General features: G+C 37.3%; 1 protein-coding gene across 1 annotated transcript; it reads right to left on the reverse strand.

Moving 5' to 3' along the window:
- Window positions 1–7,525: 7,525 nt before the first annotated feature.
- On the reverse strand, window positions 7,526–14,008 carry LOC121425253 (angiotensin-converting enzyme 2-like). The gene is made up of 4 exons (XM_041621272.1): window positions 13,292–14,008; window positions 12,519–12,689; window positions 7,658–7,763; window positions 7,526–7,623 (listed from the first exon to the last, which is right to left on the reverse strand). Exons 1-4 carry the CDS (start codon window positions 13,631–13,633, stop codon window positions 7,526–7,528), a joined length of 717 nt encoding a protein of 238 aa, XP_041477206.1. The 5' UTR covers window positions 13,634–14,008.
- Between the last annotated feature and the right edge of the window lie 2,530 nt (window positions 14,009–16,538).

The following is a 16,538-nucleotide window of genomic DNA, read 5'->3' on the forward strand; positions in this document are numbered from 1 at the left end:
AGTTCACCCTCCTGCGTATAGCGTTTCGCTTCATTGCTACTTTCCATTTCGCGAGATTAACAAAGGTCCTTGACCATGAGTATCATGATGATGTCTGGCTGAAGATCAAGACTTTGTGATCATCACCAAAGCTGTCATCACATCCCACTTCAATGATGACATAAAACACGAGAGGGACCATAGTATCGATTCATTTTCCTCGCTTTCATCGTAACTTGCCGTAACCACACCTGGTAGGGGTCGCCATGGTTACGCATCTCTAAATGTATTATTCCAAATGTTTGCATGTGTATAATAAAAAAGAAGGACGAGTCGTAAGTTTCTTACGAGTCCTGACGTAGATCTAATACGTAATCGGTATAAACTGCAACTTCTGCAAATGCCAATACTTTGTTTGAACTTTAGACAAATTATCACTCACGAATAAAAACAAAAAAAATATTGCTTTTTTTAATGTCCTTACAATACATCTGAAATCCGTTTTGTTTTAAGCCTGTGCATAAGCGGCGGAAGCGGGGGAGCTAAATTTGAGAAGGGGGGGGGGGGCGGGGTGGTCCCCCTAATTTTTTTTTGATAACCTTTTTTTTTGCTCGTCAATTTTGTTTTCTGCGTCTCCCCCTAAATTCAGGTGGACCCCCCTTCAATTTTGTGGCCCCCCTAAAATTTTGGTTGATAACTTTTTTTTGCTTGTCAAATTTTTTACCTGTGTACATCCCAAAATTTCAGGTGGACCCCCTAAATATTTTGGCTTCCGCCGCCAATAAGCCTGTGGCGCACGATCCAAACGCAATCAGGTTTTGAAACAAATTGCATTTTCTATTAATCATGAATGTTTAGAAATGAAAAAAAATAATAATAACTGAGCTCCGAAAAAAGATCAACTACTCGAAATTTTATTTAACTGAAATACTGCATTTCGTTTACGAAATCAATACTGTTTTCGATCGGTTCCGTCCGTAAGAGTACTAAAGGTGATTAGTCAAGCATTGACATCATGTTTGATTATAAAATAACGAAATAAATAAAATATCTAAAAAAGATGATACCTAACTTGAGTAATGTTAGGAATTCATTCAACTATTTAGATTGGAAATTGTGAGTTTTTTAAAGCTTGAATGTGAATGTTAAATGTTCCCGCATTATCTAATGCAGACAGATCAAAAGGGATTTGTTGAGAGAACTTTATAGTCCGACTCGTCCTGGGGGTAAATATAGGATTGGTTTACACTGATATTCTACCACAATAATACAAAATATGGATGGTGGCCACGTGTATCTGATTATTAAGATGGCCAGCATGCATGTGCTCCCCATGTTGAACCAATTATCATATCAAGCAGCTCCCCAGGCATGCCAGGTGACGTGTCGGTATTGGCAAGTGGGAACGAATTTTCTAAGAAGAGGTGGGGAAGGGGGCGCTTCCAGGGGGCGGCTTCAAGTGGCGACGTAATAATTATCAGAAGCAAAAAATAAGGCGGCTGTATCGCTGGTTCAAAGTTAATATTCGCACAAATTGTCACACAGCGTACATCACACTCGTTGGGAATTTATAGGTTGCTGGTATTTCAAAGACTGGTTAGACGGAGGGGGGGGGGGGGCGGTGTTGTAACGGCCTGGTAATAAAGGCTTCCGACGTGAGGGTCAAGTTGAGACATAATGACCAGAAGCCACGAGACGTGAGTTTACAATTGATTTAAATATTGCATCAATTTCACACAGCACGAATCCCACACGGTGACGGGACAGGGGTCTGTGAACGATTTTTCAAGAGGGGTGCTTTTTTTAAAAAGAAAATAATGACAAGCCCCCCCTCCCCTAATAAAAATGTCTTCTCTCCCGAAAGAAAGTGATTCTATCAAGAAAATTGGACAAGTATAATGAAAACAAATGAAAGAAAGAAATAAATAAAAAATAATTCCAAAATTAAGGTGATTTTTGTCAAGCCTTTCCCCAAAGGGGATACGACTATCACTTTATGTGTTTATTTCGTAAACCAAGCCTAATGATATACATTTGTACCAACCAAATTTCCAGAGGGTGCTGCGCAGGGGCTGCGGAACGGTTTTCAAAGTGGGGGGGGGGGGGGCTGGCTATGCAAAAAATCACAATCATATGGTAAATTTTACGTTCCGCGGCCCCTGCAGTGCGTTATCCCTAGAAAAATGTTAAGGGGTGCTACAGCACCACCGCTTCTCAGGGCAATGAGACAGCGATGGATGAGAGATGCTAATATTTGGGCCCGGTTAATTGAAAGAGGGAATGGCTTCAACAGGACATCAAGTGGCGGTTTAATGATCAGAAGCCAGAAGAGGCGAGTTTACAATATTATTGATTCGAAATGCTGCACTAATTTTCACACGACATCCATCAAATGGGAACTGACGAGTGGCTGAAATTTGGGACTTGCGATTGATTTTTTTTTTGCTTGCGTTTAAACGCAACTCTTCCTGCAACGGACGTCAATTAAGGGGCGGCTTCTAAGTGGCGTTGTAATGACAAGAAGCTTTTTGTAAAAAAAAGGTAATTGGGCTTCTGGCACAAAATGTTGCATCATTATTTTTACACAAATACAAATCGCTCTAATGTGTCGAAATCGACAGATTTTCTCATGTACGTGGATGGAGGGAAAGAGGGAGACAAGACCTGAAGAACATGAAGGAGGTCTTTTAGAAGGGACGAAACCCCTAACCATAAGTAAAATTAATTTAGTTGCTGAAACAAATTTCAAAGAATGAATGTGTAAATGCTTTCAATTTTAAGAAAATTCGTGTTTGTGGTATTTTAGGGGGCATGGGTATGCTTAGATATTTTCATCATAATTCGAATGATATGACATCTGCTGGCATTGATCCAAACTTTAAATTAGCGTTAATATTGAATTTATTGTATTTGGGTTTGGGTGCTTTGATGTTCGTAGATCGGAGGGGGAGATGTGACATATCCATGGTGACATTATACTAGACATACATGACATAGTGAAATGGTCACGGAAGGAAATGTACGTGTTTAAATGCATGACTTCACAACCACTTGGGGGCGTTGAAACGCGAGTGGGGGGGGGGGGGGGGCAGGGGAAGGACCACCCGATTACTTTATAGCGATAAAGGGACGGAAAAGAGAAAAATAAGAAGAGAGAGAGGAAAACCGTGAAGATTAGTGAAAAGAAAACCCGTGATGATCATGTTGGCGTTGAAACGCGAATTTTTGGGAGGGAGGTGCACGGGAATGAATGCCCTGATTACTTATGGTGATACAAAAAGAATGAATAAAAGAACGAGGGAAAAACAAATAAAATTGAAGAGTGTGAGAGAGATAGAATGAGAGAGAGCTGAATGAAGTAAAAAAAAAATCTCTATATACCCTGCAAGAGAGAAAATACCGCATTTAGATCAGCTCCCTTATGGTCTTGGGAAGCGGGGAGGGGGGGGGGGGGCTGAAGCACTCCCAATTTTTTTTTTGGGGGGAGGGGAGGGGGAGGTACTGCGTATATTCCAAATCACCTTCTAATGGAGTGAAAACCTTTTATTTTATCAAGTGTTTTTTTTTTCCAAACCAGCACCCCCATATCAAAAATTTTTCCCAGGGCCCTGGCTCCCCCTTTATCAAATTGCCATGGCGCCGCCCCGGCACTCGACAACAATGGTGATCTATAACAGCCAACCATCTTGAAACAATCGTACAAAAATAATGAGCCATTTGAAATATCCCCATCTACTGACACCCCACCCAATCATCACAAAACGAAAGCATATCGAATAGATAGTGCAAGTCAGAAAACTCTTGTTATTTTGGGGCCCTGTTACATAAAGCTTAGCGGTTAATCGTGGGGCTCATTTAACAACTGATCATTCACAATAATCAATGCTATCAATCGTAGAAACCAGCCTTACGATCAATCGCTAGGTTTTGTTTAACAGGGTCCTGGTGACACATCCAATCACGCTGCGGTGCCTGTTCAGCAACCGTCTAATTGATCTCGTTCAGGTTCTAAAATAATGCTGATGTCACCAGCATTTAACCTTTGACCCCGTGAGGTCAACGTCATTACGGAATATCGGCAGATTATTCATGACACCTATTTGACCTCCAAACACCCCCTTTCGTGACGGTTTTATTAGGAGTACTAATCCATGTGGTTAGTTAAATGAAAAGTAGGAGAGACCAACATGACCAAAGGAGGTGATGTAGGGTCAAGTTTAGGTTTAGATTTAAAAAAAACATTCCAGAGGAAATGACCTCAATATGACGTCTTGTGGTAGGCCTATAGTGCGAACGGTTTACTAATTGATATCCCATGCTATATACAAGTGTTCCTTGCTATAAGTGCGATACCAAGATGATATTATCCAAAATCTGATTTTAAATTTGATTTGATTTTATTGTTTACTTCTGCAATTACATCATTCGTATATAATACATTTTCCATAACATAACAAACATAGTATATTGAGAACTTTTTTTGGCATGAATCATAAGTAAGTGTACTAAAATTATCATTACAAACAAAACTGATCTCATACCAAATTAGTTAATATTTACAATTTGCAGGAGAAGGATTGTCATCACAAGTAGATTGCTTGAAAAAATGACAACCCCAGCTTAAAACTCATTCATTAATATAATACATTAATACAGCAGAATCGATATACATTAGCTAGTTAAACAAAAATAGTGAAAAAGTGAATGCTGAATTGGTGTTATTGATGGCGCAAAATGATATGTTGAATTGATTAAGGATGTGATCATCGGAGAATAAAAAATAACGCTTAAGATGTGACACAACTGCAAATGAATACTTCATTCTTTAAAATCTTACTTGTACTTTCACGGAAATATATTTCCCATATACTTTCGCTGACGAGTTTGAATACTGCCAGACAGTTCAAAAGACCGAAGTACAATAAAACAAAAGTCATAATTCATATGATATTCTTTATAGAAAGTGACTGTAAGCGATATTTATCATCTTAAAGAAAATTATCTTAATATTGATAATTAATCATTTGAATTTAAACTTTGTTGTTTGAGACTTTAAACACTTGTTTGAAATGTTTATACAATTACTGTACGATTCATATCGTAAACAGCGTTGTTTAAATCAATTATAACAGTGAAGACTCCATATTTTTTGGATATAATATGAATCCTTATTACATTCATCGCGTTAAACAGGAATGATATATTCGATAAGGAACATAAATTCACATTTACATTAATTTCAAGGCTTTTAATATTGGTGAAAGCACATTTTGTTTATGGAAAAAATACAATGTTTACGACATGTTGCATAACCCTTGAACCCTTCATAAATTGAAGTGGGCGTGAACTCACGGTATCCATCCCCCACAGGCCCGCTTTCTTTTTATTGTTCTGTTATTTAATACCATTCCATTATTTTTTTTATTCTGTGAACATTTTCTCTTTTTTTCATAGCTGCATAAGAGCATGAATGATATTTAAAGAAGTCTACCTTTTCAACTCCAATGAAACGTAAGAAGTAACCTAAAAGATTTTTTAGCATTATTTGATAATCACAATGATCTGAAATGAAACTATATGAAATTTGTGTTCACTTTCTTTCTTCTAATAATAATTTTAATATTTTGTTTTATTCGTGAATATTTTATTTCAAGATATCATGAATGACCACGATAAAATTGATCCCTTCTGATCCCTTATATCTTCTATTACAAGATAAAAACCAATGTTCTTTAAGATCGAGCCCTCTCATTATCCTTTCTTTCTTCCTTTCCCATATCCAAATTCAGTGGCGTACCGTGGGTCACGGCATTGGGGGGGCACCATAAAAAATTTTGAGTCACCTAGTGAGCGCGCAAAGCGCGCTCAGTTGCCAGGTATAGTGATATTTGAAGGACAGTGCCATTAAACTGGATATGTATCTCACTGATCATGCGAGCGCGAAGCGCGAGCTGAAAATTTTTGACATTTAGACCTAGGAAGGGACATTATAAGCAAATTTTTGTTATGTTACATACCTGTCTCGCTAAACAAACAATACGAGCGCGATCGAGCACAAGCTTGAATTGACCCCAAACAGGGACATTTTAAGGACTTTAACATATCTCACCATATTCATCTAATGCGAGTGCCAAGCGCTTGCTGATTTTGTTAGAATTATATCTAAACACAGGAAGCACTTGCAATCATTGTAATCATGATTCACATACGCATTTCACTAATCAAATATTGCGAGCGCGAATCGCGAACTGAAATTTAGGAAATTCGGACCTGAAGTGGGGCATTCTAAGGCTTGTTTAACTAAGACCTTACGTATTTCACTAACCAAATGATGCGAGCGCGAAGCGCGAGCTGCAAATTTTTGAAATTGAGATAAGAAAAAATGATATTTTGAGGACTATTTTTTAAGGAATCCATTAAGAGTATACATATCTCACCATAGTCATCTAATGCGAGTGCCAAGCGCTTGCTGATTTGGTGAGAATTACATCTAAACACATGAAGCACTTTTTGTAGTCAGTGTAATCATAATTATTATACGCATCTCACTAATGAAATATTGCGAGCACAAAGCGCGAGCTGAAAATATAAGTAATTCAGACCTGAGGAGGGACATTCTAAGGCTTGTTTGTAGGAATTCACTAAGACCATAGTACGTATTTCACTAACCAAATGATGCGAGCGCGAAGCGCGAGCTGAAAATTTTTGATATTCAGATCAGAAAAAGGGACAGGAAATGTTTTATATTAAGACCTTAAAATGGGGCGATCACTTTAAGTAGTCATGAAAAAGAAGCATATGTCACTACATAAAACAATAATAGCTCAAAGTGCGAGGAAACCTATTTGGTGTATATTGACTGGATTTGACAACGTCACATCTCTCTAATATACTTGAAAACTATAGTATTCCGAAAAAAAAGACATGAGCCCTGAGCAAATCATGTTTCATAAAGTTATTACAAAAAAAGTTTATGTAATATACAGTAATATAACATAATTATGATATAATATAAAATTGATCATTTCTTCTTTCCCACTACGTTTCCCTTCCTTTCTCCCTCTTTTTCTCCATTTCTCCGTTTTTTTTTTTTTGGCCAGCCGATTTGGGGGGGCACGTGCCCCCCTCATGCCCCCCGTAGTTACGCCACTGGCAAATTCCAGGCCCTTTCTCATGCTCTTCTTCTTTCCCTCTTTTTTCTTATTTACAAAAAAATATTTTGAAAACATGCATATAGGGGCATTTGCCCCCTGCCCTCCCCACACGTGGCACCATCCCTGACACAAACTATATTATGACATAAAAACTTAAATATATAAAAAAAAACTATATTATGACATCGAACCGAGTAATCTTCCACAATACGGTATGGCCATGCATAGTTATAACGGGGGAGCATTTCATGAACATTTTTTTATCCGACAAGTTGTCAGATCTAATAGAACTTTCCTTGACTTTGACTGGCTCAGAAGCATTGTTGCTATGGTAAATGTCGAATAAAACAGGACTTGTCGGATAAAACGTCCTCCGGGTTGTTATGCAAGAGTCAAGCCGGCTTAGCCGACTCCAGGCCGACTACGCCATTGGTCGGCTCCGAGTCGGATTCTTCGGCGCCTGATTTGCATTGGGCATGTTGGGATTGGACTTGATAAAGACCATGAATATTAAGATTCATTACCTGGATCTAGAGGCAAGCATTCTTGTCGTGCCCGTCTACCGCGTTTCTTCCTGCAGACCTGAGCTGTGTGGTATCTCTGCTCCATACGAGACTTCACATCTTCAAGCTGTAATGAATATACAAATATAAATGAAAGACTAACATCAATTGTCAGTAAATTTCTTGATCGCAAGAACAACTGTATACGTGTACTATAAATTAAAGGAAATCTGGTTACAAACAGTGTGTCCAATATATACTGATTTATCAACACAGTGTATTATTGGGTATGTTATTATACAGGGATGTTTAAAGAGATATAGCTTAACCCTAAAAAGACTGGGCTATTTTGGAGGCTAGAAAAACTGGGGGGGGGGGGCCTTTTGGGCCCCCCTAAGATCTCGGCCGTTGGTCGTCCGATCGCAACCAAATTTGGCACACACATCCTTTGTCATGTCCTCTAAAAGAAAACATAGTCAAAATACTGATATTCATTGTATTTTTTAATATATGCATAATTAATTATGCGAATATGCAAATTTTTATCAAAAAATTGAATTTTTCATACTTTGGTACCTATTGCGGTCCATAAATTCCCGTTTCAAGGTTTTCAGCTGTAAGAAGAGGTTGTTTATCATGGAATTGTGTTATTTCATGCTTGAATTATTAGATATGCTTATGCAAATTAGTAATTACTAAATATGCAAATAAGTACTCCGCATGCGTTATGTAGAGAAATACAATAATTGGCATGTTTTATTGCATTACACTCTCTTGCAATGAGACAAAGCAATCTTGGAAGATACACAAGTGATGTGTTACATGTACACTAGCTGGTGAAAACAAAGCATAGGAGATATCACATAATTTATGCAAATTATATTCATAATTAATTATGCGAATATGCAAATTTTTATCAAAAAATTGAATTTTTCATATTTTGGTACCTATTGCGGTCCATAAATTCCTGTTTGCAAATTCTTGAGTATTCTAGATATATTTTGGGTTTGTGTAATATATAACTTATTCAATATCAATTATAGCATAATCAACTAAAGTGTGACATTACTTGTCTATTCAGTGTTTCCTGCACCCAAGAATATAGTTGTGCAAGCGATTCTGGTATTTTGCACTACTTTTCTTATGTTTTTCTTTGATTTTAATTTCTTATGTATTTCTTTATTTTGCATTTCTTATGTATTTCTTTATTTTTTATGCAATGTTTTTCATTATTTTCATATCCTAGAACTGCTACTTGAATTCACAAGTGACATAATATAGAAAGAAACAAATAAAAATGTAGTTAGAAAACAATGTGTATAACATTCTTTCAAATACCATACACTTTACACACAAACGAATACAAATTTCAATTTCTTACGTGACATGTGATACGAAAATGTTACGTAACTCCGCAACCGTGGCATGGGGGTATACAAATTTGGTATCAAAAGTTGCGCAAAACTCAAGAGAAAAGTCATGAAATGGCGGCGCGAACGCTTCATGCGCAAAAAAGTTATCGCGATTTATGTACAGGGGGGGCCTAAAAGGCCCCCCCCAGTCTTTTTAGGGTTAAGATCATTTTTGCTTCTTAATCAATAGTTTGTTACGAAATATTTCCGTATAAACAACACTTTATCATCCACACTGAAATTCGGACTAAAATATTGAAAAATTTGTGAATTTCGGTGACAATGTATCTTGCCGTCTATTTACAGGCCTATACAATTATTAGATTAGATTTGATTTGAATTCATTTTTTCTACTCTTGTTTTCATTTACGATTCATAATGTTACGTACATGATAAACAGAGAATGATGGGATTGCAATATGAATTTGAAAAAGTGAACGTGTCTACAGAAAATAACACAGTATTCAATGACCAAGTACAATAAGTTATACTTCAAATAAAATAAGACATCGTTTCTTAAATGTCAAGGTATAATTTAGGATGAAATTGCAGAAAGTCTGGAAACAACAAGATTCATTGAATCCAAGGAGATGTCAATAGAACGATTTTAGATCCCTCTATATATCTAAAAGAATATGATTTTCTCATCCTCTCACGGAAGCGGTGTTTGGATCGAAGCTTTCGTCGCAAATCACCTTATCCAGGAGCCCGTAACACAAAGCTTATGCAATGATCGTAGAACAAATGTTCACGATTGATTGCATTGACTACAGTGTACAATCAATCGTAAAAATCAAGCGTACGATCAATCGTTGTGTTTTGTGTTACAGAGCCCAGGACATCCCATGACTGAAGCTGAACTTCTCAACTGGTTTATTATTCAACCTGTCAAGCAACCAACCGATCTAGGTCAAGTTCGAAATTGGTTTATTTGGGTTTTTCTCTGTGAACCGACTCGATGAAAACCCCTCGAACAGACAAAATGTAAATAATAGTGATCGAGCCCATTGCTGTACACACATGCAGAAGAAAAATGACCCAGGAGGGGGGGGGGGGGCAAGGCGCATACAAATTTTCGAAGAAACCTGAAAGCGAGAGAGCGTAGCGACTGAGATTGTCATGGGGGGGGGCTTCTGCATAATTATTCTAAAGTAAAATCGAGGGATTTTGTTCTGCACTTTTGGTGAAGTGTGTGAAAATTTTCAGTAAAAAATTTAAGTTTTAAAAATTTCGGGGGGGGGGGGGCTGCCCCCTGCTCGCTCCCGTTGCGTATGATCGAGCCTTCTCTGTATCTTCCCTATAATACACAAAATGTTTTAAGAAAAATGTGTAAATACATGTATCATGTCGAATAAAGTTTGTTTATATTTAAAGCAAAATAAATACCAGCTTACTTCCAAAATGCGAACTCCGTTGATCAACTTAAGACAATGCTAAACACATAGCTTTCCTAGCGAAATAGAATCATTTTTTTCATTATTTTTGTGTTTTTGACCCCCTTATCACGTTACGGATGATAAAACAAAATAAAAATGTTTTTATAAAGAAAAAAACCCCCAAAACTTAAGGCTATGCTAAAATCTACCTTTTAACGCTGGATTTTCCCTACTCATATCAAATGTGGGTCAGTCTATAATTTATGGAGGTGCACATCTTTGTTTGTGTTTTGTGATTCTATTTTTTAGCTTTTGATTTAAGTGAACTGAAAAGGTTTTATCATTAATGCACTTCGCAGCCAGGAGGCTGCATTGTGTACAATAAATAGGATTACAACGAAGATATAGTGTACAAATCTGTTTAAAAACATCAAACATGATATAAAAACAGTAGGAATATAACTCATATAGTGTAAACATGCGTGCCAAAATAAAAATATGAAGTATGAAATATAAAGTAAAAAGTGTGGGTGGAGGAAGGAATTTAAAGTAAGAAAATTATGCACTTAGAAACTCCACAGTACCGGTATATTAACCGCCTTACAAAATGATCAAATAATGTTTCAATATTTTTGAAGACAAATTGGTGTGTATTACTGAAATGGCATGATATCGTGCAATTTAGTGTACACCCTTAAATTCTGAAAATAATGTATTGGTGGATATTTTGTAAAGATTGGTCAAAGGGATGGGCATTCGTACAAGATTGCCAGTTAAAACATATATCACATAATTTTGTTTGTTTTTTATACCCCCTCTTTTTTCGTGGGCGGGGGGCACTTATTCCACTTATTCACCAGACACAAATTTCAAAATGTCTACATTTCAATTCCCCTTCGATGAAAGTCGGAAGGGGTTTACAAGTCACGGCTTCATAATATTTATTCACTGGCACGTGTGCATCTATATAAAAAAGGAGGGTCGTGTCAAGTTCCTTAAAATACCTATCAAGCAATAGAAAGATCTAATCATATTTCGGAAAACCAATCATGATGTTAAAATTTGGATGAATCAACAAACAATCTTTCATTTTAAATGGGTGACATGACATTTGCTCCTGCGGGAACCGCTCCGGGCTTAATTTCATCTAAGATGGACCGGACATGGTGGCTCAGTGGTAGAGCGCCCGCCTCATGGACGGGAGGTCGTGGGTTCGATCCCCGGCCGAGTCATACCAAAGACTTATAAAAATGGGACCTTCTGCCTTCTTGCTTGGCGCTCAGCATTTAGAATGGAGAAGGGTAATAATAACATATTATATTATGCAGGGCCCGCTGGAAGAACAGCTTACAGCTGAGAGTGGCTACCCTGGGTAAATAAGAGTTATTATTATTAAGGGTATTTAGGGTTGCAATAGGGTTTTATGCTAGGTAGGGTATAGTGTTAAACCCAGGGTTGAAGTTGGTCATTCTACAAGTGTGTGGAATTAAGAGCGGAGCAATTGTCGCCGGAGAAAATATCATGGATTCACCATGATTTTAGGAGGGGGGGACGGTCCCCCCCTAAATTTTGTTTTGATAACCTTTCTTTTTTTTTTTTTTGCTTGTCAATTTTTTTTCCTGCGTCCCCCCCTAAATTCACGTGGACCCCCTTGACACATGTGTTGTCCCCCCCTAAAATTTAGGTTGATGACCTTTTTTTTTTTTTTTTTTTTTTTTTTTTGCTTCTCAAAATTTTTTGGGTCGCTTGTCCTATTTTTTACATGTGTCCATCCCAAAATTTCAGGTGGACACCCCCTAAATTTATTGGCTTCCCTCGCCAATGGTTTCAGGCATACCTTACTTTATAATTATAAAAAGATGATTGCGCGGATAAGCACCGGCGATATCTGTTTATATATTAAGTCATAATAAGTCATAATTCATGACAATCATAATAACGTGACAAAAAGTCTTAAATCACCAGTGCCTGTACGTCACCTGTGTATATATGGCAAACATGAATGCGTTTCTTGAAATAATGAATTGTATGCACAATATAAATAGTCAAAATTGTATATTTACAATGCGATCTTCATACAAGATAAACACTTACTTCTTGGGTGACTTCGTTGACGTACTTGGGCGAGCCCGACGTCGAGGCGACGGCTTCGAGCTCGCGCCTGATATCGTACGATATCTGATGAGATGGGTAGGTATGGTAATAGGTCTGGGCCGTCTGACGGGCCTCGGAATCAAACCGAGTGATTCGAATCTGAGCTTCGACCTGACAGAGAAATGGGGGAAATTAACGATGAAATTCCTTGGAAATGACTTCCAGAGGACCAATCACTGTATTGATAGTAATGTTAATGTCAGCCACCAGTCATTTAGTGATATAATACAAGAAATCGAAAAAAAAAACAGGATCACTTTTGGAGTTAACAATAAATTACGATGAGTTATACAAAATATATTATGTGAATTATTCATGTAGTAACATAAAACAGATTATTATCAAAAGATTAATTCAACTGGTGAAAATTAATATGGCGTACCATTTATGAATAATTCATTATTATTATGATCATTTTTTATTAACAAGAGCAAAATATTTTTCACACTGTTTCTACATGCAGATCAAACATCCATGTCGTTACTTCACAGGAGTAATGATTATGTTACTTTAAATATTACGTTGATTGATTTTCCTACTCCTGTCTTTATCTCAAAGCAAAACACAAAATGATTAAAAATATACTTCAGATAAAAAAATAATTAAGAAGGAGCACTATAAATTAAAAAAAAAATTTTTGCAGAGAAGTGGAAATACATGTCTTTATTCATCCAAGTTTGGTAAAAATTATGAAATGAAGGAATCATTGTCACCTTTATTTGTCGATTTTCCTCGGTCAAGTTGGTATAATAGGTCCATTTTTTCTCCATCAATCCGGGGAACTCCCCATCGGCACGATGGTCGAAATCGTCCAAGAAGGCTTTTATGATCTGGTTCGGGGTTGGGTCGCCATCGCCCTCCGTCGACGTCGCACCACCGAGCACGAACGTCCCCGTATTGTCGGGAGCGACGACGGAGCTGAGCGAGCTGGACGCATCGCTGGTTTCAAACGCCGCTCCGAACTCAAACTGAGCGGAGACCAGCATCGGGCCGTCATGCCGTGAAACACCGAGGATGAAGGCGAAGAAAATTAAAATGTGCTGGAAAGCCGACATGGCATCAAATACACTGGTTTCTTGTCGTATTTGAAAGATAATGGGGAAAAGAGTTTATGAGTGTCACTAAATTCTCGGATGCTCAAAATACTACTGTATTTGTCCAGATGAATATGCAAACATCACTTTTCCGTGAACTCTACCATGCCTCTTTCGGGGCACTCGAAAATACATCAATATTTAACAAGAATATCCTTGACAATGATGATGAAAAAGTTGGATACCAAGCGCAAAACTCCGTTAATTCGAGATGCTGATTATGGAGATGACAATTTTCCGCTGCATCAACTTCTTTCGGCGGATTCTCATCTCAGAATGCAAAATGAACCTGAACGTTCTTCTGCTCCTGACCCGTACATCAGACGTCTAGCTCACTTATTTATTATTCTCCATTTATACAGTTTCTTACCCCATCCCTCCCTCCCCTCCCCAACACCTCTCTTTTTTGAACGAGCCTTCCACCAGCGCACCCCATCGTACCACCCCACCCAACCCCCTGTGAGAGATTCGTCCAATCAGCGCCCAGAGCTTCCGCATCGCGCCGACTCACCCCCACTTTTCATCCAATCGGCGCGCAGGTTGCGTCGACGCGAAGAGTCGCGAGAAAGATCCCTCCAATCCGCACTCGCCTCTACAGCGATAGAAGTACAACCAATCAACGCTCGTCTTACATCGCGGACTGGCTACCGAGAGATTTCGCGATTATCCAATCACGATCCACGTAGCTGGAGAAAGACTAGACTAGAGTGATCGTGGAGCACTTTTCGGAAAGTCTGCACAGGGAGGGAATCACGGAAGTGTCATGACTTTTGCCCGAAATAACACAGTTCATTTTCTCTCTACCATTTTCACAGTGGATTTTCCTCCCTGAGTAATGGGGGTGATAGAGGTGGAGAATGTTTATCCCAGGTTATCTTCTGTTGGATGAAGTTTATATTCCTCGACATCACGAAACGAACCGAGTCGTGGGAACGAATACGTCATGATGTTGGCTTAGTTTAAAAAAAAACCTGGGCAAACCAAAATAATGTTAAGCTATCAAGAGCAAAAGTAATAACATTCAACACACATTGGTGCACTTTCCGTAAACATAATAAACAAGATAATACGTAAATGAATGGCTGGTTCACAGTCTTGGGAAATTTTGTGTGATTTACATGGAAATGCGCTGTCAAAAATATCTTTCTATCTTTTGATTTGATTTATTTTATTTAAACACGGTAAAAAGCCCTCGATCAGCCAATGGCTGGTTTTCAGAGAGGCCGTGCAATATATAAACAATATAAAGAATAGCAAATCATAATAAAGTAAAATAAGTAAAACAAAAATCTATATACAAAAACACAGAGGGGGGATGAAACAAAACAAAAATAAAATCAATACAGAAAAAAGACACAACTGTAACAAACATAAAAAGAAAGTTAGGTAAAAAGGGATAATCAAGATTTCAGGACTTTTTCAATTTCAGATTCAAATGAATTTAGATTTGGTAAAATCTGTGTACGTAATGTTTATAGATAATTTTCATACCCTTCTCCCAAGAAGGTAATTTACTCTAAAGGTGAAAAAAAATCCTCAGTAAAAAGGAAAATGAACGATAACTCGGCCAACATAGCTGCATGGGCTCTTAAAACCTCGTATATCGAAATTTGAAAAAAATTGAGGGCAGCTTAGAAAATGATGTATTTTAGAAATAAGCTTACCATGAGCTACCATAAAAATATTTTGATTTTGAGATAAGTTTTGATCTTCTCTCTGGTCATCCTCTATGTCGTTCTTTCTTTCTTTCTTTCTTTCTTTCAATCTCTCTCACTTGCACCCCTCACATTTCTTAAATTTAATTTCGTTTTATTTATTTCCTTATTATTTTCTTTTTATTCTTACATCCGATTATATCGTTTTTAAGTGTGTGTATACTCTATTTATGTTGAATACACTGTAACAAGCTACAGTAAAAAATGACACCAGTTGCTTCCATACAAGACCACACCATGAGGTGTTAAAATTACACCTTAGCGATTGAACATAACACCAGACAGAGTAAAAGCATGCACTAAAGGTGTTGTAATAACATTGCATATAGGTTTTGAACTAGTAAAATGATCGGTGTTATCCTGTATCTACACCAATCAACACCTTAGTTTTTGTGTATGGTGAACAACCGGAGAAAAACCGAGATCTCGAGTACTTTCTCATAAGTTACGCTATATAGAGCTATTAATAGCTCCATGCGCTACATATGACTTTGACAAAAAAATACTGTAAATTTCCGGCAACGTGCTGCGCTATTTACAGTATACTGTAAAATCATGGAGGTAAAATGTCCATTATGAAAATTGAATTTCTTCGTTTTTCTATCAAGCAGCATTTCAACGTAATTAAGCGTGATTATATTTTCATGGTTCCCCGTAATACATACTCCTTAAAATAGAAACAAATTGAAGCCATTTCCTCATACACAATTTCCAACAACATATGCCTACATGAACATTTGCTGGAAGGGAGAACGATTTATGGTTGCCTCCTTTTATACAGAATTTATGTTTGACTTTATTTTTGTATTGTCTTCGAATATATCTTGTGAATTCAAGTGTGGACACATACCATTAGAAAATGATAACGATTTTGGATAAATCCCTCTTTTATAATGACGGTGTATACTTTTTGAATGAATTTTCTTGCCATTTTCTAGATGTGAACTTATTTTTCGGGACAAACTTGTGTAGGCCTACACCATTTTCAAGCTCCGAGATGGCGGTCTGCCACATTTCCATTGACGATATTTATATAAATGTATTTAAATAGTAAATACATATATATATTCAAGTTCATATTCATGTCTCAACCATTAAAAATTACAATTAGGAAACACAATTTACAAGTATGATTTACTAACATTTGAACT

This window comes from Lytechinus variegatus, chromosome 12, assembly GCF_018143015.1.
Source record: "Lytechinus variegatus isolate NC3 chromosome 12, Lvar_3.0, whole genome shotgun sequence".
NCBI lineage: Eukaryota > Metazoa > Echinodermata > Echinoidea > Temnopleuroida > Toxopneustidae > Lytechinus > Lytechinus variegatus.